Source organism: Corvus hawaiiensis, chromosome 15, assembly GCF_020740725.1.
Source record: "Corvus hawaiiensis isolate bCorHaw1 chromosome 15, bCorHaw1.pri.cur, whole genome shotgun sequence".
Lineage (NCBI taxonomy): Eukaryota > Metazoa > Chordata > Aves > Passeriformes > Corvidae > Corvus > Corvus hawaiiensis.
In genome coordinates, this window is record NC_063227.1 from 11259987 (window position 1) to 11285364 (window position 25378).

At 46.4% G+C, this 25378-nt stretch overlaps 1 protein-coding gene across 1 annotated transcript in view; it reads left to right on the forward strand.

The window, feature by feature from the left end:
• The first annotated feature begins 1365 nt into the window (after nt 1-1365).
• PDLIM4 (PDZ and LIM domain 4) overlaps nt 1366-25378 on the forward strand; it is a 47278-nt gene continuing 23265 nt past the window's right edge. Inside the window, exons 1-3 of the mRNA XM_048320086.1 lie at nt 1366-1543; nt 15240-15391; nt 23718-23802. Of these exons, the coding sequence (XP_048176043.1) occupies nt 1451-1543; nt 15240-15391; nt 23718-23802 (330 nt within the window). The 5' untranslated portion in view covers nt 1366-1450. The remainder of the gene's footprint in view (nt 1544-15239; nt 15392-23717; nt 23803-25378) is intronic.

Consider the following 25378-nt stretch of genomic DNA (forward strand, 5'->3'; position numbering starts at 1 on the left):
TAAAAGTCACATCTCCCATCCTTGTCCCAGACCAAAGCCCAGTAAATGGGCACAGCAATGAGCCAGTCACACAAACCTTCCTGGGTCACGAACAAAGAGACTTTGCAGCAAATGGCACATAAATCACACTTGCAGAAACCAGGCAGCGAGAAGGTGCTCAATGAAACTGGACTTTTAAAACAATGAATACTTTGTTAGGTCCTTTTTTTCAAGTGGGATATTCCAGTCCTTTTTTTTCAAGAGGGCCCTTTTCAGAAAGAAAAGGAAATTGTACAGACATTTTGAGATTTATTCTCAGCTTCTGGGGGACATGCTGAGCAGCTCTACTGACCACTCACCCCACCTCCAACCCACTGCTCTGTGCCTGCAAACCATCCCATTAAACACCACTGGCAGCATGGACATCTCCATGGTGCTCCAACAGGTGCTGTACCACCAGGAAACTGAGATCCTCTGCAGTGCCGGGTGCTGCTCCAGAGACCCCTGCAAGGACACAGTGATGTTGGGGTGCAATGGCCATGAAGATGCTCTAATGGCTAGAGCACCTCTGCTGTGGGGCAGACTGAGAGACCTGGGAGTGTTCAGCCTGGAGAAGAGAAGGCTCTGGGGACAAATTAGAACCTCTTCCAGTGCCTAAAGGGGCTCCAAGAGAGCTGGAGAGGGACTTGGAGCATGAGCCTGGAGAGGCAGAACAAGGGAGAATGGCTTCAAACTGACAGAGGGCAGAGGTAGACTGGATATTGGGAAGAAATTCCTTCCTGTCAGAAGAATTTCTGTGAGGCCGTGGCACAGGTTGCCCAGAGAAGCTGTGGATGCCCCATCCCTGGAAGCGTTCAAGGACAGGTTTGATAGGGCTTGGATCAAGCTGGTCTAGTGGAAGGTGTCCCTGCCTGTGGCAGGGGGTTGGAATGAGATGATGTTTCAGGACCGTCCCAAATGAAATCATTCTGTGATTCTGTGATTATTTTCTTCAAAGTTTATCTTTTGCCCAAGTGATGACCATGAAGGCTTCACAAAGTGCTTTAAACCAAATCTGGTTATTTTCTTGAACTTTTTTCTTCTTCAAGAGACTTACTGTAATGAATAAAACAGTCACAATCAAACGTTTACTGACCTACTGCATTATTTTCCTTCCACTGCAGAGGATGAAACTGCAGTGAGAGGGGCTTTGAGCACACCAAACGTATGCTTTACTACTAGTAAAGTACTGAGACTTTACCACAGCGAGCAATCGCTCCGAACCCCACTTACAAAACGCTTCAGGAGGAAATCCGTGCTAAAGCTCCCCCAGCGACGGCCGGGAAGGGTCTATCCCTCCTCCCCGGCACGCCCTGCGGGCGGGGCGTGCCGGGGAGGCGGGATCGGTCCGCCCTGGCATTTAGGAGTTGCGGCTGGTGATCGCGAGTGGGAGCTGGAGCCGTCCGTGGGTAGGGAGTGTTCCACTGCCGCTATGTCCCACTCGGTGGTCCTGCGTGGCCCTTCGCCGTGGGGTTTTCGTTTGGTGGGCGGTAAAGATTTCAGCGCCCCGCTGACCATCTCCAGGGTGAGCTCGGAGGGAGAGCGGAGAGGGGAACGGAACGGAGCGGAGAGGGGGCCGGCCGCAAGTGATGGGCGGCGGGGCGGGTGGTACCCGGAGTCGGGCGGACTGTACCCGGGGCCAGCGGGTAGCAGCGCTTGGACTCTTTTGAACTCCAGATCATTCTGTATACACCCAATACACTCAAATAAGTGCTTCCCTCTGAGCTTTGCACTGTTTCGGCTGCTTTTCCCAGTGTTACAGCGTTCTCCATGCTTTATTTTTTTGGCTGTTAATTCATAAGGATCTGCTTTCAAAGCTTTTAGTGTTCATAGAGTTTGGATTCTTGCCCTGGACTGAGTTCATAGGCTGTTGGGGTTTTTAAAGAAGGCATGAGTTAAGTCAGCAAGAAGTTTCTCCATGCAGGCTGCAGCGTTCTGGGGTCTCTGTGGGCTGGTAATAATTACTGTGTAAGTGTACTCACACTTGTGTTCGACCTCACAAGTATGTATTCTGGAAAATTCTTTGCTAAGACGCCGCAGATAGCTTAAAATAGGCGTTATATGTAGATATATGTGAAAACAAACCATTCCCTGTGCAGGAAGGAGCGCAGCGAGGTGGTGTGGTGGGCTATGTGATGGATGAGGTGCTGTGTGTGAGCTGGACACATTCCCGTGGGCACTAGTGTTTCTATCATCGTCGGGCTGCTCCGGGAAAGGGCTGGATGCCCCAAGCTGCTTTGCCTTCCCGGCAGGTCAGGCTGTGTACGATTGCTGAGCTCCACTGGGCAGCTGCTGGTTAAGTTCTGGAACAAACCCTGAGTGCATTTGAAAGGAGCTATAACTTAAAAATACTGTTGTAACTTACACAAGCTGTTTGCCATCTTTTCATTTGTGTGCCAAAGCTGTGACGGAAAAGAGAAAACACGTACCCTGAGTTTCAAAGAAATACTTATGGAAGAGAGCATGTTTTAAAGAGATTTAGTTTATGTTCATATATGTCTATTGCATGGCTTTGTCTCTGTTTTTACTTTGGGCTGTCCCTTTCCAAGTGCTCCAGTGAGGGCTGTTTTGGAGGAGTAACTGGGGGGCTGTGCTGTGAGAGGGGGCACTTGGCTTTTGGGGCTCAGCCTGAACCGTCTGGGCATGGGGAGTTCTATTTCTCCCCTGGTAACATGGGATGTATCACAAATCACTTCTCAGCAACTGTAGAAATGTTCCTGTTGTGAAAATGAACATCTGAACTCAGTGGAGGGAGCCTGTTTTCCTGTTACTTTGGAAAAAAAACTGGTTTAATATTAAACAAGAAAAACCTAAATCTGCTTCTGCCTAGACAGGTGGCTTGCCAAATTTCTTGCTTGATTCAGCAAACCTGGGAGATGTGAGGAGGACGATTCTCATTAGGCCAGTCTTGCTGTGGATCACAAGGAGTTGTAATACAAGAAGCAGATGTAGGGTGTTATTCCATTTGGCAGCCTTTTAAATTGGATCCTTTTTAAAATCTGCTCCCACTGAAGGGTGGGGTGATGTGCCATACTCTAACGGCTGCTCCTGAATGATGGTAAACAACTTGCTAGGATGTAAATGTAGGTTGCTCTGCTTGGGCTCTAGTCTCTAAACACAAGAGAAGACATGGCTTGCTTTACAAATAGTACCTGAAAATGTTATAGCTGGGGAAGAATTACCTTTTGCTACAGCTCCTGGCCATGGGAATGCAGGAAGGGGCTGCTGTAGGGCTCCCTGGGGAGCCTGGGCTTTGCTTGGTGGTGGGTCTGTGCAACCCTGCTACTGTGCAGAGGACTGATCATGGCTGTTGTATTCCCTCTTATTCTGTAATTGTCCAGGAAATCTGTTCTTTCTGGCTTGAAACATGGGCAAGGGGGCTTCCTGTCTCCAGGAATGAGAAGCCTACATCCCCCTTGCCTCGGCTGGCTCACGGCAGGAGGGAGATTCTTGCTAATTGTGGAGGCTTTCAGCTGACTTCTGCTTCCTTCAAAGTGCCTTTTTTCTTTACTTTCAATTTTATTTGTTTTATACTAAAATGCCATTAAATTACAAACATCTTTGGAACAGCAGAAATTCTGCCAGCAAATCATTTGTGGTTTGGGTTTTGAGACATCCAAAGCCACCCACATTCAGCTCTGGGTGCTGGAGGCTGGAAATAATGGAGCAGCTGGAAATAGCGAAAGAAGCTGCCAGGCTGAGCTGAGGAAGAGGCACAGTGATGCGGGGCAGAGAGGTGTCCAGCATGAGACGGGGCAAAGCTGAAGGTGGTCCACAAAAGTGTCTTGTGACAGTTTTGTCAAGAGATAAATGACAGTATATGGATTTGGTAGCATGAAACATGATGATGACCCCATCCTGCTTTGGTATGGGACTTGCCTCGCTCACAAGGGTTTACTTTGGCCTTTAGCCCCTGTGAGATGGCTGTGTCTGTGCAGGTGCTGATGGTGTTCAGTCTATTCCTTGCAGCTGTCTCAAATAGGCTCATGACACTATGCAGTGGCCTTTTTTTCTTGAAAACAGGTCACTTCCCTCTGTGATTTGATCAGCTTTAAGTGACATGGGGTAAGGATCTGATTGCTCTGCTGAGCAGCTGATGCTGAGCTCTGCCCTGGAGAGGCCAGGGCTCCAGGTGGAGTGTTGAATTCCTCAGTAGTAAAGATAAATGCAAATCCAGAAGGGCATGCTTAGGGCATCTCTCTCATGCAGTCAGATGAAAAGTTAGGTATGCTATAGCTACCCTTTTATCCCCCATTTCTTCTTTTATATTCAGGAGGACCCAGATGAGCAGGGCTGGAGTTTGCTGGGCCAGTTTGGGGGCATGCAGCCCTGGAGGGTGATACTGGTGTGTTGTCAGCACAGTGTAGGGGATGGATTTGTAGCCCCAGCCTGTGCTCTTGGGGGGAAATGCAGTTTGTTTTATACCCACTGTTACAGTGAGCTAACACTAGGTGTAGGACATCACATCATTAATGGTTATTCCTCCTAAGGATATTTATAGGGGTAGGGAATGATCTAAAAGATCTCCTTCAAGTTGGCCTTAATGACTTGACAGAAAGTGGTTTTAAGACTTAATTAAATTTCTGGTAGCAAACAGCTGCTTTTTCCTTGGTTGAGCAGGGTAATATTGAGTGCTGTGTTTGCCCTCTGTGGGAAAGGAGGTTCTGCGGCTCTTACTCCAGTGACAACATTCCTTTTGACCAGCAGCCATGGCTCAGGAACAGGAATGAAATAACTCGGCTGTTCTCACTGTTGTGCTTGTAACCACATTAATGAGTGCTGTGGTTCTGTGCAGGATCACAGTTGATCTACCCCTTGCCCGGGATTAAAAGATAATCAGTCATTAGCGTAACTAGAGGAGCTGAATGCATTTAATCACTTGAACTTGCTTGTTCAGCTTCCAGAGCAGCCGATGTCATCATCTGCCCAGCTCTGCCAGTGTTAATCCATGCACTTGCTGCTTTTGAAATCATAGCTAAATTACTTGGTTAAACAGACAATTGACAAATAGACCAATTCCAGGATTTTTTGAATGAGATTTTAATACAATTTTTCTTTTGTCTACTGGCTTCAATATTGGTTTACCCACTGGTCTCTAGTCGAGCAGCAAAAATGTAATTTTCAGCATTGGCTTGGAACTGTAACACAAGAAGGGTGAGAAATAATTGGTCTGCAATCCATTACCCAGGTATTGTTTGAGTTAAGGTTGACTTTTAAACTTAAGCAGCTTTCGCATTTGAGCAGAGATGTGTCCTGTTAAAGGTTAGGATACTCGAGAAAGAATTCTGCTGAGGAAGGAATTCCAGTAAAAGTGATTTTGTTGACTCTGTCAGGGCAGATCCAAGTCTATGGTGTGATCCTGTGTGAATGCAGAGAGAACCCACTCAGTGGTATAATATCTGGGGAGGCCTGTGAGATTTGTTCTTGTGTGGGTGGGGATGGCTGAGCAGAAGGGACTCCCCAGAGCTCGGGCTGGGAGTAACAGGTTTGGTTACCCCAGGAATTCCATGTGTGTTGGTGGAGAAGGTAAGAATCAGAGACAGCAGCAAAAGGAACAGGGCTTTTCACTTTGATTTCCATAAGGTTTCTGTTGGTTTCACATAATTCTTTTGTATTTGATAGTTTATTAGATGGAAGTGATGCACTCTCTGGTCAGAGCTCCCAAATGGACTGAAGAAGTCACTCTGGATTGCTGAATTCCAGAACTATGCCCCCACCTGATTTCTGCTGACTTTGGTGGGTTTACTGCCTGTGTAGAGCTGAGTGACAAAAGCTGTCCTTCAGTTGGTTGCATAGTAATGTTTGTTCTCGTATTTCAAGTGAGATGATTTTTTCAAGTGGAAGGAAATACTTCTGCTAGTCAGTTTTTGTTGTTCTCATCATTCCTGTCCTGTAAACTCGGGGGCAGGAGGTCTGGGTGGTTACGTGTGAAGCTGTGCTGGTATGGAACAGTTAATCTGAGCTACAGATAAGAACTAACAGAAATATGTCACAAATGTATTTGATGCTGAAGTGTTTCTATCACTGAGGCTTTGCTTAATAACTGAAAGAGAAGAATAAATGCTTGTGCTGGTTCAGGAGACAGTAATGGTGGAACATGCTGGAATGAAAACCTAATACTAATTACCGTAATTAAGCATGCTGATAATCCCAAGTGGGAAAGCAGGTGGAAAGAATGATTCATGTAGATCTATTTAGGCAAGGTCTGACCTTGGGACAAGTTAACAAAATACACCCAGCACACCCTCGAAAACACGCCAGGCCTCTGCCAGGCTGGACGAAGCAGTATGGGTTCAGTGTCCCTGGGTATTTGGGATTAGGGATTTGTGGGTTTGGGGTTTTTCTTCCTCCCCCCTTCTTTTTGTTTAAATGGTGGTGATGTCAGTTCTCCTTGAAGATTGAAAGATTGCCTGTTGAGACAGGTATTCAAAATTATTTTGTAGAAGTGTGCACTTATATTCCACTTGATAAAATGGGTTAAAGAAAATAGTTAAGATAACAGGCTTACTAGAACAGCCCTGTTGGTGTAAGAAGCATACAGGGGGAAATATGTGCAGTTTTTCTTTTTTCCCTAAATTTTTTTTGCTATATAACACAACAGATATTTATAATCCTGGTCCTCCTGAAATTGGATAAATCCTTTAATTTTAATACAAATACGCCATTATGAATTGTGTGGAATTAATGCAGACCAATGCAATTTAATTTCATTTTTGGTAGCTTGGGGACAAAATACATGTCACAAGTTCACAAGAGTCACGGGAAATCCTAGAAGGAGCAATATAATATTTCTAACTGAATTTGTTGTCTGATTTCTGAGCTCACAAAATGCCTTGATGGTTTTCAGATACCCAAACACTTAGTAAAAACATTTTTATTTTTTAAGTCGTCTGTGACCACAGGTGCTAAAGTGTGAAAGAAAACAGTAGCTCTCTCAAGATCTAGCAGTGTTGATAAAAAAAGGTTAAAACAAACAAGTTCACAGAAAAATACTCTGCTTGATTTGTTGTCAGTGCCAGATGTGTGCCAGAGCAAACCCCCTATCTTACTGAGCTTGATCATGTAGTGGGTTTGTACACAGCCCCTAACACCCCACTTACCCCAAGCCCTGGTAGATAAGGTTGTGTTTGGTTTCTACTTCAGAATTTACACAAAAACTTCAAGCACAGTTTTCACTGTGTTACTTGAGCAACTGCAAAGATGTCAAGTCACAGTGTGGCATCTGAGGAGCTTTTACAGCCAAGAGAGACTCAAAACAAATCCCACTTTCTCCCCACAGAGAACACAGCTCTATTTGAAAAAAATAGAAAGTGGTGTTCAAGAGGATTTCAGCCAATGAGTTTTCCAAACACCATAAGGATGCCTCACAGCCTGTACCACACTCAATCCTTCTTGTCAACCAGAGCAACTTGCATTCACACCCATTAAGCTTTAAGTAGTTTTACATGTTGTGTGGATTAATAGCAGACTATGTGGCAATGACATTTTACAGCCCAAGCTTCAGAAAGAAAAATATACCAGATTAAAGAACATTATTTAAAGTTGTTATTCTTAATTATCAGATATGGGCAGTGCACAGCTAAAAGAGAAGCTGTCTTGAACAGTTGACTCCAGGACTGGTCAAATAACACCAGAGGACACGGTCAGCTGGGAGGTTTGCAGGATGCTGACACTGCTCTGCATGCTGTTGTTTACCATAAGCAACAAAACATTTTAGAAGTCTTTAGCATGTGTAAAGCTTCTGGTTCAAAAGACCAAGCCCTGCAAAATACTTGACATTCACCATTAAAGTGGGAGAAAGCAACTGTGTAGCAAAGGCGCAAATCCCTGCAGTGTATGATTATTAACTCCTGAGTGTGCTGCAAGAATGAAACTTCAGGTTTGCTCACCAACTATATTAAACTTTTTATGTTGAAGAATTGTCTTCGCTTTGGAGATCACTCTGTGTACACTTTCCTTTTGATGGGAAGGAAAGTGTCAGCCTGCCTTCCTGGCCAAGAGTCAGATGGTTTGGAAGGCAAACTCCAAGCAGTTCCCCCATGTCTTCTGCACAGCGCTTAAGGCTTGCTCCTGAGAAGGGCTCGAGAAGCCCTGCTGCTTGTTGATGGGTGTCTGAGGGGGAAGGTCCTAAACCTCTGAAGGAGATGAAGCAATTCTGGTTGTGAAAAACGAGGTTCACTCTCCTGTGAGAATTTAAAGGGTTTAATATAAAGACAATAAGAGACACATAAAATAAAGCAAAGAGGTAATGGCCGGGTGCCTTGGCGCTCTGCCAAGAGCACACCTGATGCTCGAGGTGAGTCCTTTTTATACCATTTTTACTGTCTGTTCTTTATGCATATTCAAACTTTTCCCGGAGCTGTTCTGCATGGCCACTGCTTGGTTCCGCCTTTTTAGAGCATGCGTATTCTTCTGCCTTGTGGTTTTATTTCTTTTGATTCTTGGACTTGGGCTCGCTAGGTGAGAGTTGATAGTAGAGTGGATCTCTCAATTCTCCAGACAGTCAGGGCTGATTGCAGCTTTGGGCCTCTTTGCCCCCCGGGCAGAGCGGTGATAGCGGCTCTCGGACTCTCCTGGCCGCCCGTTCTCCGGGCGGAGTAGCCTTTGGGCCCTTTTGTTCCCTGGACAAAGTGTTGATCAGCAGCTTCTCGGGCCTCATCCTCTGTTCGATTGGTGGTTATCTTACCTGCTCACACTTGCTAATATTCTTGCTAAAAAGGAAGAAAACTACATCCACACAGCAAAAGCATTTCTAACATTATATAATATCTACCTTAATACTTGCGAGAAGCCAATATTACAATATATGTTTATAACATGGTCATAAACACTTTGTGTGATGCTGCTCAGACTGGTTTGCGCAGAGGTGCACAGTGGTGTGGTATGTGAGGGACTGTGGCAGTGCTCCGAGCACACCCACATCAAGGGCTCACTGGTGTCCCCAGGGCAGGCTGTCCCTCCCTGGCCTTGGTCCCTATATTATGGCAGAGTAAATATAAAGCAGATTTAAGTGTAGTAGCAGCTGTATTTGCTGAATTGGGCTGTTCTGTGCAGTAAAGCAGTACAGAATCTGTAACCTATCTTTGGAGTGGCCGTGACCAGGAGAGGCAGCGTGGGGAGTGCTGCTGGAGTTGTGTGCCTGTAATAACAGGCTGTAATAACGTGTGCTGGCTCGAAGAGAAGCCTGGAGGTCTAGCCACGCAGCCTCTGATTTACAACGGCACACACAAAAGGATCAGCGGGGAGGCGCTCGTCACCTGAGGGAGCTGTCCCTTGAGCAGAGTGGGAGAGCACGCAGGCTGAGGTGAAGAAGTGAGAGAGGGGAGACTCTCTGTGTAGGTTCCATGCAGAAGGTTTATTTAAGTGCAACAATGTGAGGAGGAGACATAGAGCCAAAGATCTGAGGGTGTCCAGGGATTTTATAGTGGGGTTAGGAAAGGCAGGGATAAGGGATACAGCCAATTGGATACTTGACAGGAGGTGGGGTTGAGGCTGAGGGAACCAGTGGAAATAACACCAAGGAGGGACTTAGGGAAGGAACCAATGGGGTGTTAAGTGTGACAGAACCTTCTAGAACTTATACATATTAAATTAAGGAAGATGAATATACAAAGAATTATACATAATATAGGGAGGAGAAAACATTAACCAACCATACAAAAGTATGCAGATAACTGAACTGGGGGATTATGGGCTCTCACCCATACGAGCCGGGGGGGAGGATACAATTTAACAAGAACCAATGGGGGAAACCGGGAGGCGGGAGTTACAACAAGGAGCTAGTGAACAACCGAATAACAGAGAACTTTCTCGAACAGGGGGAGGCGGTTTGAACTGGGGTACTGCCCAGGGGGATGCGGCTTAGGCTTCTGTGCCGCCCACCGACCCACCCTCATTGTCACTGTCCTGGGTGGGGAAATTCACCCAAGGGAGAGCCCTGAATTGATTGGCGTTCAACTCTCCCAGCCCAACAGTGGGCTGGGTCGCCGCAATATGGTGGTGATGCTTGCAGTGCTGTCACCGAACCTTCTGTGGTGACAGAAGAGGGAGAGGACAGTGAAAGAAGGGCTGTTCACTGGGAGCTCTTTATTTAAAATTATCTTTTTCTTACTGGAACAATAGAGGGTGTTGAGACGGGCACCAATATTGGACTTCTGGTATTTTTTGAACCACAGTGCTATGTCGAGGACATAGAAAGATATCACAAATGAGACATATCCTGAGGGGATTAGGAGGAATAATATGTTTATTAGAAAAGAGGGAAAAAAGTACATTCTGGCTTTCTAGGGGAACAAATCCCTGGAGGAAGCACCCTCCACAGGCATGCTGTGTGGGTAGGGGCTGCTCTCTGGGATCTCAAGAGTCTGGAGCTGCTCACTTGGGGCACGTGCTCTGCAAACAGCCCCTTATGCTCTGCTCTAGGGTATCATTCCTGGGCAAGTGGTTTGTTTCTTTTAGTATTTTCTGTTTATAAGTGTTTCCAAGCATCTTCATTTTTTGAGAGAGAGAAGTGAGGAAGCAGCTGCTTGTTTTTGCGGAGGGGTTAAACACAGAACATTGTTCTCTCTTTATTTAATTTTGGGAGAGCAGTAAAGCTGTCAGGCATGCACACTGCGTTCCCGGAGCGGCGGCCGTGCTGTGTGTGCATGGCTGCCTTGGGCAGAGAACACACCAGTGCTTCTATGGGCATAAAAGGAGCTGTGAAACCACAAGTGCCAGTGACCTACCCAGTACGTGAGCTGGTTCTGTACATATTTCATGCTTGGTTCCTTCCTGCTGAAAATACAGCAGTGCTTAGGTGGTGGGTAGCACTGTGGGCTTTGCTTAACCGTCTCATGAAGAGCTCGACACCAGCTCACTCCAGCCCTGCCCTAGTCCCTGATGACAGGTCCACTGCACTGGACCCATTCTTCTGAGTTGTTTTGATTCACTCGCAGAAAACTTGGGGGAGTGGCCTTAAGGTGAAGCAAGAAAGACTTGGATTAGATAGGAGGAAGAAATTATTTCTGTGAGGGTGGTGAGGCATTGGGACAGGTTGCCCAGAGAAGCTGCAGCTGCTGCATCCCTGCAAGTGTTCAAGACCAGGTGGGATGGGGTTTGGAGCAACCTGGTCTAGTGGAAGGTGTCCCTGCCCCTGGCAGGGGTTTGGAGCAAGAAGATCTTTAAGGTCTTTTCCATTCCAAACTATTCTGTGATTCTGTGAAACCATCAGCTCTTCTGGATTGCATCCCAGGCTGTGCCTCAGAACCTGCTGAGCACCAGGGATGGCACAAAGGAAGAGGCTGGATGGCACTCCTGGAGCAGGAAGATGCAGAGAGAAGGTCCTCTCCCCTTTCTGTGGGATTGGCTTGTCTGTGTTGGGCAACTTCATCCCAAGTCTCCATTAGTTGGCTTTGGATTTATGTTGTTGGGAAAATACCTTTGCATGCAGGACAGCATGAACCAGGAGTGTGAGTTAACTGATGGCTGGGCGTTCACCTCAGTGCTGCTTCACTGCTTCCTGAAGTTATGTCTTTGGGGGCTCAGAGCTTCCAGAGGAGGTGGGGTTCTTGTCTGATTGAAAAATAAATACCTTTAGGGGAATTGTAATAAAAATATTGGTGTTTCTTTAAGCCTGTGGTGTTTGCTGTGGTTTTGGCTCTTGGTGCTGTGCACTTAACTGCTCTGAAGGTCTGTTGAGGTTGCTGTCACCCCATGGTATGACAGAGGTCTTTGGGAGCTACATGGCCTCACAGGGAGCAAGACCCTCCTGAGCTGCTGATGGTGTGAGGGCTAAGACCACCCTATCCACCCACAGAATTCCCCACCTGAAACACCAACACTAGCGTGGGGCCCCGCTGCCCTGGGAGTTAGCAGGGTGTGAGGGACTGGGCTGACTCATTGCTGATGTGTAATTGCCCTGCCCAAGCTGTTCACTGGAGAAAAGCACACAAGCAGCCCAAAATCCTGGCAGGCACCAAGCCCAGGCAGGATGAGGCATGGCACATGCAGGGCGCAGTGGGCACTGTGGGACATAGCCTGCGTTAGGCCCTGGTGCATGAGATGGGACTTGGCTTTAGGGTACTCACTGCTACCTGTGGTGGGCAGATCGTTCACACCACCCTGAGTTACCTATCTGTTGGTCTGGGCTTGGTCTGTGTACATTCAGCATTGATTTTTGAAATGGTTTGTTCTTGGCACAGATGGAGAACTTCAAAACCAAATAAAATCTTACCACTGTTTTTCTTAATCCTTTCCTGTCCTCAAACCTCAGCTCCTTTGGAGGCCCCTTTCAAGAACATGGGGCTGCAGTGGCTCAGTGCAGGTTTTTTTTGCAGTGTTTTTAACTTCATGACATACCTGATTATTCTCAGACTTGTGTGTGCTTCCTTGATGTCACACACACTGTGGTTCTGGCTCAGGGCAGACCTGAGGGCTCTCTGGAGAGAGGCGAGTGCCTCTGATACAAGCTCCATCCGAAAACCTCTGCGCACTGCCAGGCTCTAATGTCATACAATCACAATGCTTGGGTGGGAAAAGATTTTTAAGACCATTGAGTCTGGCTGTTAACCTGGCCCTGCTGAGGTCACCACTAACCATGTCCAAAGCAGGTAGAACCCCTGCATGAGGATTCAGGCACAGCACTGACCCATAACCAGACTTGTCCAGCTTTCTGTGGACTGTTTGGTGTCAATGGCTTTGCACAGCTGTGGGTTAGGAGAACTTAGTCTACAGTATTTTAAATGTTATTCACTGAAATACAAACTTTGTGCCTGACAGGCATTACAATAATGATTCCCAAGCTGTTAAGACACCAATGCTGTATCTCAAATGGATTCTTGGTGTGCAGCTCTGTTTCAAGCCCTCGGTCATCTCCACAGCTAACATAAAATGCTAACATGAAAATACTGCCAAAATAATTTGAAATTTGAAAAGCAGAAGCTAAAAGTAGGAAACAGCTAAGAGTCCCATTTTTGGAGAACAGCTTATTCTTCAAGAAAGCTACAACCTGGTTAAGATCAGTGCAGGGGGAAGAATGCATCAGACATCTAGACAGCACTGAATAGACAAGAACAAAATACAGCTGTCCTGGGTCAAGCTGAAGGTCTGTTAGTCTAAAAGCTAGCTGGTAGCCAGGGCTGTGGGGTGAACACTGAGGGAAGCAGATAACAGCAGGCAAGAGCATGGAGGTGCTTCCTTGGAGTTGCTGGTTGAGCTTCAGGTTCACTTTCTGATGAGTCTGGCAGCTTCTGTGGCTGTAGAAGGACCCTAATGCCCTGTGAATGGATACAGGGGTCCAAAAAACCCTAACGATGCCAGGGGAAAAATAATCCTGTCCTGCGTTGAAATGTCCTGTGTCAGAGCTCATCTAATGTGTGTGGAGCTGAAAGACATCTCCTGTTGTTTGCTCTGAGCTGAGTCATTGGGCAGCCCATGAGGGGTTGGCCTGGGCAGGTTTGTTAGAGCCAAACAGCCCAGTTGAAACTATTGAAGAGCAAATAGCAAATACTGATTTACTCTGACAATGCAACAAAAGCTGTAACTTGGGCTGCCAGTTCTACTTAACTATCAGAAGTGGTTTGGAGTTTCTCAAACACCTTCAGGTTCGTGTTTCGGTGGTGCCTGTGGCTGTGGTCACGCAGGGAGCAGTGCAGCAGGCCCATGTTACACTGGGGGCTGTCTGTTTCTCGCCAGGGGCTGTTGTGGTAAGACTTAAATCCTTTTGAATTCCCTACAAAAGTAGAACAAATTGTCCCTGGAAATATTCAAGGCTAGGTTGGATGGGGCTTGGCGCAACCTGATCTAGTGGAAGGTGCCTTGGTGTTGGAACAAGATTATCTTTAAAGTCCCTTCGAACCCAAGCCATTGTAGGATTCTGTGAAATCAAGATGTAAGCTGGGATGTATGCATGCCTCCTTTCTAAGAAACCACCTGTTTAATGATGGCTTGTGGTGGTTGGGGGGCTTCTGGACACTGGGGAACTGCCCCACTTGGTCTTACTGTCTGAAAAACTGTACCTGGTCTGTCTGGTTGCTGTCATGCACTGTAAGCCATGTCCAAGGGGAGGTGGTAGGTAGAGCAGTGCTCCTGTTGTCTGGATTTCTCAAGGAGGGTGGGACAGAGACCCACCACCTAAGACAGGGAGTTATATCTGTGTAAATCAAGAGTAAACAGAATCAAACCACCAGCTTGCTTTAATGCAGTGACACGTGAATAACCAAAAGTCAAGCTCGCCATGACTTCTCAGTTGATAAAATGTGTTTGGTTAGCAGATGCTCTGAAGAGGAAATTAGAGGGCAAACACATAGCTATTAAGAGTTTAACCAGACATGTTTACCTTTTCTGACTATACCTTGCATCATTTTATATTATTGTAAAAATTAAAACCACATTTGGGATGATGGAAGGATAAATGAAATGAAATTTCTCTAGAACCTCTTTTATGGGCTCCAGGATTGATCTTGTGGCTGACCACAAACAGTACCTGGACCTGTCATTAGTTCCTCAGGAAAAAAGTTAGAAGTTTTATAAGGTTCTGGCACTCCTACAAAACCAGAAGGAAAGAATTGTGGAGGCTTAAAGAGCCATGTGATATTTATAGAATAGAATCATGGAATCATTTAGGATGGAAAGGATCTTAAAGATCCTCGAGTCCAGCTGTTACCCCACCATTGCCAAGGCATGTTCCCAAGTGCCACATCTGCTAAATCCCTCTGGGGTTGGGATTGGTGACCATGCAGGACTAGAAAGAGACACGTCATTTGGATGACAGTCCAGGAAAAGTGGTGTCAAACATGACCTCTCCCCAGGCAGCAGTCAGGGGATGGCACTTCTCCATGGGTGGTTAATCGAAGGGGAGGGTTTCATGTGCTTCTTGGGGATTGACTCTTGCAGCGTCATGAAAGGTCTGCAAGCCAAAGGAGTGTGAAGCATCTCTCTGGAAAGAGCGTATTGCATTTATTTCAAGCACGAGACAAATGTGAGGAGGAGACCTCGTCACACAGTAGCTGGAGTTGACTGAAATCCCTTATTTCAGAGAATGTTGTTGCAGGGGATGGCCCTTGGAGAACTGGGGCGTACCTGAGAGCTCTGACATCCAACTTCAGGTAGATGCCATTGGTGTAGATAAAACATATTCTCCAGAAATAACTATTCCCTTTACCTGCATCTTATTCCAAGAAACTGGACTTCTTTTAAAAAAACCCCAGCATTCTTTTAAGTAACCCTTTTATTTTTCCCAGATTAACCCTGGAAGTAAAGCAGCCATGGCAGACCTATGCCCAGGAGACACTATTTTGGCAATCAATGGAGAGAACACGGACAACATGACACATCTAGAAGCACAAAACAAGATCAAAGCGTGTGTGGACCAGCTGCTGCTCTCTGTGAACAGGTTGGTTCTCTCTGATGTCCTCCTGCGTCAGTTTTGCTCAGAAGGCTTTTGGCTGGCCCTGGAGCAGATGTGCTCTCAGGCTGGGTTCTTGGAGCATCCCCATGGTCTGGATAATTGTCATGTGTTTTCAAAAACAGTAAAACAAAATTATTTTTAATGGATTACTGATAGAAAAAGTGGCTTGTCCAGGCTGTGGCCTGAGTTGAATCTTTGAGGTTGTGTCAACTGAAGCAAGAGTAGCATGGGAATCATAATCTCCTTTGGCAAACCCTTCCACTTCATTAACATCCACCCATCATTTTAAGCATCTGTTCAATGAATACACTTTTGAAGGTCCTGCCAAATGAACTTTTTAGGGTATTTCAAAGCAAAATGAAAGCGTGAGTTTGGTATTGGGGGTTGGGGGTCTTCTGGTTGTTCTGGTTTTTTTTAAGTTGGAGCAAGGTTTTTTTGTGTGTGTTGTGGTTTTTTGTTTGTTTGTGGGGTTTTTTGTTTAGTTGGTTTGGTTTTCTTGGGGGTTTTTTGATTTCTGTTGGAATTAATTCTGTAGCAAAATCACAAATTACCCAGGCAAAATGAGTTCTCCTTATAAGGTTCACAAATGGCTAATATTATCTGTAATAAATTTAAATAAGTGGATATAGTTTTCCACTTCAGATTAAGGAGTCATTTCCTGCTATAAAGAGCTATCATTTACTGTTTATACTTTTCTTGGAAAACCATGTAGTTCTGACTGGATGCCTGGGCAGCAGGGAAGGAGTGCTGCCATAAATGGAGCAAACCCTCTGTGATTCCTCATGGTTCCTCAGACAGGCATCTCTGAGCTGCCTGTCTAAAGCAAAGTCCTCTGAGCTCAGCCCATGGTGTACAGATGATGTGGCTTCAGTATTACAACAGAAAGAAAATAAGGAAAGCAAGCAAAACCCCTTCACACAGGTGGAATTTCCCATAGCCAAGGAAGGTGGTTGTTTTGCTTTCCATCTGGAGCAGTTTTAGGGAGACTAGGTGATTTTCTACCTGCAAGAGGACCTGGGCCCAGGGCAGGACCAGGGCTCCTTTCCCGACTGTCTGCAGGCTGCTGGAGCTCTCCTTGGAAGAGGTGGAAATCCATATGTAGTGACAGGAGGTTTTGATGGGGTGGTCTGGCAGCAGAACAGCTTCATTGGGAGTTAGAACCAAGTTTTGCTGAAAACAGTTTTCACCTGCAGCGTGGCAATGTTTTATTCTTATGGATGAGGGTTTCTGCTGTGTGAATTGACAGACTGCATTCCCACCTTTCCACTTCATTTTAGCCACTGGTATCAACTGGTGGGATTTTTTTTTTGGCTCAGATTGGACCCTTGAATATCTCTGTGAAAGTGCATCTCCTTTCCTAAGTGGTGATTCCTGCACAGGGCAGGGATTGTGGTCACAATGGTCTCACAACAGTGTTGGTATGTGCCTTGCTGGGTTTAGGGATGATGTCTTCTTGGTTTTCCTGAGACACAGAAATGTTCATTTATGACCTCTAGATGATCTGGAAGATGCTGTGTGGAGGGGCTGTGGCTTCAGGTTGTTTTTACCCAACTGTACCTACCAAGGTGTGGATATTTTTAACAGTGAGACCTTGTGTTACATCCAGAGAAGGTGAATTCTCTGATAGAGGTGTGGCTGGTGGTGGCCCACAGCCTTGCAGTGGGTGGGCTTTGCTAAACAAGAGGATTGCAATGGTTTTGTCAGGCCTTAAAGTCTTCATAAATGCAGATTTTAAAGACTTTTTTATCTTACAGTCAGGCAAAAATAAATTCTCAGGGCTCTACAAGGCAGGAACAGATGGTGAGGGGAGGAGCTGTTCAGCATGGGGTGGCTCTTCTTGGATCAGTTTGGTGGCTTCTCCAAGGGCAGAACTCACCTTGGCTGTGCCCAGAGATGTCCATGAAAGTGGCACTTCTCTTGACAGAAAAACTGAGTAGTTTGTTTTTTTTATGCAGTGAGGACAGCAGCTCCAGTGATGCGTTATTAGGTCTATTTTTAGTTTGGACCAAAGTGAGTGCACAGTGACTTGGTTCTTGGATCTCTCTCTTGTCTCCCAAGTGACCTCTTGGATCCTGTTGCCTAACTGTTAGTCATTGCTGGAAGCACATCTGGCGTTCTCTCCTAGGTGTGAGTGGATGCCTGCTCCAGGATCTGCCTTCTGGAATGTGGAGTTACCTGGTCCTGCTCAGGGAGCCATGTCCTCTGGCAGTGATGAGGGATTTTGTTGGTTTGTGTGCATGTCCAGCCACTGCTGTTTGTCACAGCTATGGATCAACACCCTGGACCCTGCTCTGAGGCTGAGCTCCAAGAAAGCCCTGCCTGTGGGGGTGTGGATTAGTATCTTTTCCCTTGGGGAGAGGATGGTCTTCAAGCAGCATCTTTTCTGTACACTGCCTTTAACAAAATACAGTTTGCAAGTCAACACAAGGAGATTTATTTTTAAATGTGTTTGTCTGAAATACATTTGAAATAACATGCCTGTTTGTTGTATGTCTTTAGTGGAGATACATGAAATTTGGTGTTAACTCTGTTTTGTCAAAGCAAGGTTCCTCCATCTGGGCATGCGTGGGGATGAAGGAGAGGGCAGGGAGGTGCACAGTGCTGGTGCTGTCTGGACTGCTCCATTCTGTGCCCTTTCTCCATCAACCCTTGACATTATATGTTACTGAGATAGAGAACAAGATGGGTTTTGTTTTCAGACTCTGGTCAGTAAGTGCCCTTAGACTAGGAAGTTCAGTAGGAAAGTCAGAATGTGGGAAAAACAAGAAGGGGGAGTTACTGAGTGGCCTGACCAAGACCAAGTATCATGCATCAAATAAAGGTAGCCATAAAATTGGGTCGGAGCTGTGTTTTGATGAAATCACTACTTGAAAGCAGAGGGTTGAGGACCTTGGGTGTGGGACGGTAGACCTTGTGGCATCGCTGTTCCTGCTGACACAGATTGCCGGGAAACCCTTGGCAGCTCTGTCTAGACAACCCATCTGTCCCAGAGGGCCAGGGCGAGTCCCACAGCTTTTTCTGAACCTTTTGTTGTCTGCCAGCTGGGAGGGTGAAGGCTTGTGCTGCAGCTTTCCTGGAGAAACTGGCCCTATGCTGGCATTGGGAAAACTGCAGGCAAGGGGGGATGTCACAGCTTTTCAAGCATGTTGGGCTCCATGGCTCTCCTGTGCCACTGGAGCCAACAGTCAGTGTCAGTATCTGTGAAGCTGCTGCTCTCAGGCTGGACTAGCAGATACTTCTTTTTTTTTAAATCTCTTTGTCCTTTATCAAGGACAAATCTCTTGAGGGGGTTTTCCCTCCTTCTTCACACCCTCCATTTTCTAAATCCTTTCTTGGCCAGACCCCGACCTCCCTGAAGTTAATGGGTGTTTTGTCCCTGGCTTTTCTGGGTCCTGCTTTGCCCCAACATGTGCAAGGCTGTCTTTGGGCAGTGAGGCTGTGAAAGGCAAAGCAGCACAGTGGCCTTACTGTTCTGAAACAAAGTGGTTGAAAGTCCTCATTGATGCCTATATGGGCACTGATGTGAGGTGTGAGGAATTACTTGGGCATCCCTGGAACAAGGGCTGGATGTTCAGGCTGTGGTTAATGGCTCCAAAATGGGAGGCCAGGAGTTCACATGGGCTTACTGAGGCTGTGGGGGAGGCAGCGATGGCACTGATTAAGATTTAGTGGGATGGTTCAGACTGCCCTGATGATAAATTAGGCAGCTGTTCCATCATCATCTTCCCAGCTGTTGAATCTCAAGCCAAGGTAGCATGGGATGTACTTTGCCTGCCTTAGTGCAGGAAGGGTCAGGCCAGTTATGTGGCAGCTGGTTGGAGAAGATTGGGGGTCTGGAGCAGCCCCATGAACTGCTACTCACAAACACCTGGCAAAATTTGTTCTTTTCACTCACTGTGAAGTTGCTTCCAAGTTATACAACAAATTCCTTAAGAGGCAAGAAGTGTGTTAGTGTGTTGTGCCAGGGGAGGTTTTGATTGGCTGTTAAGGAAAATTTCTTCACTGAAAGGGTTGTCAAGCCCTGAAACAGGCTGCCTAGGGAACTCGTATCCCTGGAGGGATTTAAAAGACACGTAGATGTGGCACCTGGGGACATGGTTTAGTGGTGGGCTTGGCAATGCTGGGGTGACAGTGGGGCTGGATGGTCTAAGAGGGCTTTTTCAACCTTCACAATTTTATGATTTCCAGTCCAATCCAGTTCCAGCCCTTTCTTTTGGTGATAGCACTAGGGCTGTTGTGCACAGGGTCAGGTTGATGCTGGAAGACTGGAAGCATCTGCCTGGCCCCAGGTGCAGCTAAGAACCCCAGGGTGGTTGAGTTGAATTTATTTCCTGACTGTGGTGTCAAAGAATTAATCCTCAAAGGTTTGGCTTTGATTCCTTCTATCTAAAATAAATCATGGAAGCAGTTTCTTCCCCCTTTGTTTGGTGTGTATGCCAATGCTGAGTCTGCTTGGAGAATTGACTATGAAGATTCTCTATCTATTCCTGCTCTTTGTACAGAGATGGACTTTCTCTAAAAGTTTCTGTGTGAGAAAGCCCAGCAATGAATCTGCTGGACGTGTAACCCTAACAGTCCCTGGAACATCATGCAGTTGATGTTCCTTCCGTCTCCCTCAGCTCCTGGGGATTTTGTTGGGGTCTGTTAGCTGTGAGCAGCACAGGCAAGCTGCTGGAAGATGGGAAGGATGACAATGTATGTTCTCAAGTTTCCAGTAAAAGTACAACTGAAAAAATGAATCACAGCTTCCCCTCTGGAGCTCCTTGAAGACTAATAGAGAGGAAAACCGGCAGCTTTCCAGAGCAATACACAGTGGTTTCAGCTGAGAGGAATGAAGGAGGAGAAATCCTGCAACTTCTTCACACAGTCTGGACGAGCTGGGTCCTTCGGGGTGCTCAGCAGAGCTCAGCTCCTGTGCTGCTCACCTGCCTTGCAGAGGGTGGATCCAACGCCTTAGGGTTATCGTGGTGAGGTTCACGATCCTGGGAAGTTTGAAGTATCGGCTGTAGCTGCTTCTAGACTGAATTAAGCTTCTAGAAGGCTAATGGTCATATCAGTGATAACAATCACTTGTGAGCATCATGATGCGCCATGGTGGGAGATGAAGAGCAGATGAAGGCAGGACCGTGGAGTCACCCCCCAAAGAAAGCAGGCGAAATATAGCAACATGATTATTCTGGTGGTTTGCGGCTGCATGGTCACAGATGGCAGTGACCTGGATCCAGACTGGCACTTCCCAAGTGATAAATGTTAGTTTTTAAGGGGATGGAGAAATCAGAAATTTGGTAAGACACAGGAATTCTTGCAACTTAAAAGCAGCTCTACAAATGTTGAGAGTGAGACTTGCAGATCACTACCAGGTGAAAAAACATTCTGGTAAAATATGTGAGCATATGCAAGTAATCTTTTGAGAATGACTCTTAAACTTTCAGAAAACAAATGGTGGGATAAAAGGTGTCTGCAACTTTGTTTTTTTAGTGATGTTCTGTTAATGGGTCCATTTCCCACGAAGCCCTGTGTGGAAGGCCTTGCACTAACCTAGGAGAAGGTATTTTTCTTGGGATTGTCCTAGCTGCCATTAAGAGAGCAAAGTGGTGTAAGTGCAGGGTAGTGATTTTCCCATAGCTGCCTTTAATCCCCTATAACACATCAGAGAACACTTTTCTTGTCCCTGAGCTGTAAATTAAGCAACTCAGAACATTTGAGTGATGCCTGATCTGTTGCCTATGACGTATGAAAAGTGTGTTGGGGTTTTGCTGTTGCCTAAAAACAAAGCTCTGACTATTGGTAGGGTGACCCTGCTGCTGGGGGTCTCGGGGTGACTCTGCTGACCCCCAGGTCCCCACTGCTCTGGGGCTTGTTCTGGGAGGTGCAGGGCACCCGTGTGCTGCTGGTCCTGCTGGGGCTGTGGGCATGGGGTGTTCCTGCAGCCAGGGCTGGAGCATGAGCTCCAAGCATCAGCCCCTCCTGCAGTATCTGCTTGTAGCATTGTTCTCTCAGGCAGAGTCATCTCTTAATTATTTTGGATTATTTCAGATTACATGGTATTTTGCTGTTCCCAGGGAAAAGAGGAAGTCTCCCTGTGTAAACATAAATGCTCATCAAACTTACAACTTGACTTTCTTTTTGGTGAGGCTGGTGTTTCTCCCATTCACCTTTGCTTTGCCTTTCAAAGTGCCAAGTGGAGCCCACATTGTGCTGTATCAGCTTGTTTGAGTATAGTTCAAGTGAAAGCTGGGTCTAATGTGAGCCTAGTTTTGTTCAGGCTGTCACTGGAAGCTCTCAGAATTGGTCTCCATTATACCAAGGGCTTCTGGTCACTGCAGAACTGATGGTGAAGCCTTGAGTTCAGTCATTAAAGCATTAACTGTGAATGGGCTTCTCCATGCAAACTGAAGTCTGTCCATGTCTGTCATTAAGTGTAAATATACCCATAATGACTTTTAGAATGCACAAGTTTATCTGCTTTCTGGTACAGACAGTGTGATCTCTGTCAGGGGTATGGAGAACCGGGAAGTGCGGGCAATACTGGTGACCGAATGCCCTACCTTCACACAGAATGAACTTACTGCTATCGCTCTTATCTTCTGCAATCAGAATCACTTTCTGAAGCTCTGTTCTTATTTACTGGCAGGTTGAAGTCTTTTGGGATGCTTTAAGCTGTGTTTGGCATGTGGGTTCCAGAGCTGAGTGGGGGGAAAGTTATCATGGACCCTTCTCGGGGCACCGCGAGCTCTCATCAGGCTGGCTCAGGAAAGCATGGAAATAATAATGGTGATCCCTGCCAATGTAATTAGGCATTTCCATTGTTCTGGGCCTCCAGATCTGATTTTCAGTGTGGAAGCAATATACACAGCAGTGGATCGTGGCAAAAAGCAAGTCGGGGTTGCTGGGAATGCTGATGTTCCTGGGAGGGACTGTTTCCTTTGTCCCATTTGGAAAGACCAATTTATAGTGAATTGTCCCAGCCTAAAATCAAATAACTACAGTAAAGATAAATTATCAGAACAAGATATCTAGCTATGAGAGAGAGAGTAATCATTCCCTGTTGAAAAGGCTATAATGGCAGTACTGAAAAAAAAAAAAAAAAGCTGAAATCCTCAGGGGTTGGATCCTAGATTTGGAAAGGCAGCTTTGTCTGCTGACTTGTGTAGTTGTGAAAAAGGTAAAAATCACATCAAGAATTCCTGGGTTAAAATCATGCTCCTTATTTTTCAAACTTAGACTCTGCAGATAATTAAAGTGAAAGTGAATGTGGTATGTGGCAGGGGTGAGAGTCCACAGTGGATGCTTGGATGCATCTGTGCCCATGGAGCAAGACCTATTTTTGTGAAGTGGTGCATATACAGACTGCGATGATAAACAAAATAGTTCGCATGTTGAAAGCTGTATCTTGAACTTAATGGAATTTCCATCTTCCAACTTAACCTTCTTGCATCCTGAAAAGCCTGTATATGAGCCTGCTGGACCTTGCCTGGGCCCCTGCAGCTCCCTCATACCCTGAGTGTTGGAGATCTATGCTGGAGATCATGTCTCAGCCATGCCCCCAGATGCCTTTGTGGGGAAAAAATTGGTCAGGCACATGGAAAATCTTTGGACAGTGACAGTACTGTGCTCTGCCTTGGCAGGACTGAAGATGCATTTCAGAATGGAAACTGTATTTTTAGGGCTTTTTCTGTCTGGCAACTATTGAAAGGGTCAAGATGATTCATACAGGGTGGTGTAAGCCTTGTCCCTGTTTATAGAATTCCTGATGTGGTCTAGTACACAGGCCTGCCAGGGATTGCATGTATGTATGTATACATATATCTATACACACATGTAATCAGAATACTTTCTGGATTTGGGGGCAGAATAAAGGGACAAAGCCAGGAATATGAAAAACAGGAGCTACCAAGAGCCTGTCTTCTGATTTCTTGAACCAAAATAAGTTTGTCTCTTAAACCCCAAACTGAGACAGAGCCAGTAGTTCAAGGATGATTTTGAGCTTCATGGTTTTAATAGCGTGAAACTGTCATCTTCTCTATTTACCATTGTACTGTTTCTGAGGATAATTTTGGAGAAATGCATATATAATATAGGCCTGCCAGGGAATTAATATGTGCTATATATGTGTTTGGCTTTTTTTTTTCTTTTGTGGTTTGTTTGTTTGGGTTTTTATTTAATTTGTTTTATTGCTTTTTTGTTTTGTTTAAGGAGCGTGTTTCTTTCTTTGGGATTTTTGTGGATTTTGTTTGTTTGGAGTGGAGTGCTTTAGTTAGGGCTTTTTTAAAAGCCATTTAAGTAGAGTTTACTTAATTTCCCACTGCAGAGCCGAAGGGAAGACGTGGTCACCCCCTGTCCTGGAAGATGGCAAGGCTCAAGCGTACCGGATCAACATCGAGCCAGACTCTCAGGTATGGCAGCTGCAGCCCTGCACACCTGCTGCTCTCCCAACTTGATTTTGAGGAGAGGACATCCATGTCTGGAGTCTGGAAAGCCCTGTGCTCTGCCTACGGTCCTTCCAGAAGTGAAGGACTTTCCATGTGTGGCTTTAAAGTTCCATGCAGGTCTATCTGTGCTTTGCTGGATCAGGTTGCCAAGGACACAAGGAGGCTGGGCAGCACTGACCCTCCTGAAGCCGTGACCAAGCTCAGAGTCAGTGTTATTTTGGATGGAGCTGTTGGGAGTCCTCTGACTGCCTGGTGCCTGCCCGTCCCGGGATACAGCATGCGCAGAGTCTGTCTGCATCTACCTCAGCTGATGTGCCTCTTGGCTGCTTCCAAAATCTATTGCACCCTCTCAATCCCATGACAGTGATTCACCTCCCATGATGGTGGATTTTTTTTCTTTTTTTTTCTTTTTTTTTTTTTTTTTTTTGTAATGTTCTCATCTTTTGCCTTGGTTTTTTTTCCTCTCTCACTCCTTCTCTCTGCTTTGCAGCTTCTCTCTTCCCTCTGTCCTCAGCTCTGTTCCCTGGAACCTTCTGCCTATATCCTGCCCTGCCTTACTACCCCGTCTCCTGCAGCAGCCAGGCGGTGAATGGAGCTGAGCAGGTCTCCCCAGCTTTCCTACCCATCTCTTGACTTATGGCTTGTTAGCAAGGTCAAAGGTGACTCTCACTCTCCTTTGGCTTCTTGATGGAAAGAGGCATGGGGTTTCTTTTCTTCTTCTCTGCTTATGAGGTACTGGATTGTCAATTTTTGCATGAGCTGGTCCACATTGTAGAGATATCTGGGGAACAAGGAGGAGACCAGGGGGATAGATAGGCAGAGGGCAGCTCCTGCTGTCTGGCTGCCCCTTGAATGTGTGCTGAGCTGATGCACATGCTGCCAACTTTCCCAGGGCACCCGAGGTCAGGGATGGCAGGGCTGGAGCCTGCTGAGGCTTCTCACTGCTGTAGGTTGACCACCCCACTCAGGGCAGTTGCAGAGGCCCTGGGGCTGCCTGCAGCCCTCAGAACACCAAAGTATGTCAGTTCAGGCGGACATAGTCCCCTGTGCCTGCCCCAGAAGCACTTGAGCGCTCTTTGGCTGACTCTGAATGTTCAAATATTGCTCAGATGGTCTCCTTCTCCACAGAGGTGGTTTATGTCATATGCTATTCCATGCTTTTTCTCGAACCCTTACAAAATGCCTGTGTGCAGGATCTGCTGGTTTAGCTCAACTGCTCCTTTCCAGAGAGGCTTGTGTCCTGATGAGGGTCCCAGGGTGCCCCCTCAGCCCTCATTTGGCTCAGTCCAGAAAGAATGCAAGAGCTGCAGGGGTGGAAGAGAGGGGATGGCGCTACAAGGAATGGTGTTTCCTTCGGTGAGGAATGGGGAGAAAGCACTAGCAGCAGAGAGCCCACCGAGTGATCAGGATGGGGCGAGATCCTCCAATGAGAAATTGACCAAAGCGTGAGGCCATTGAGTCTGTTGGCTGTTCCAGCGTTGTGGAATTTGCAGATATTCTGCATTCCTGCTGGGTAGAGGCACAGCACAACAGCAGCACC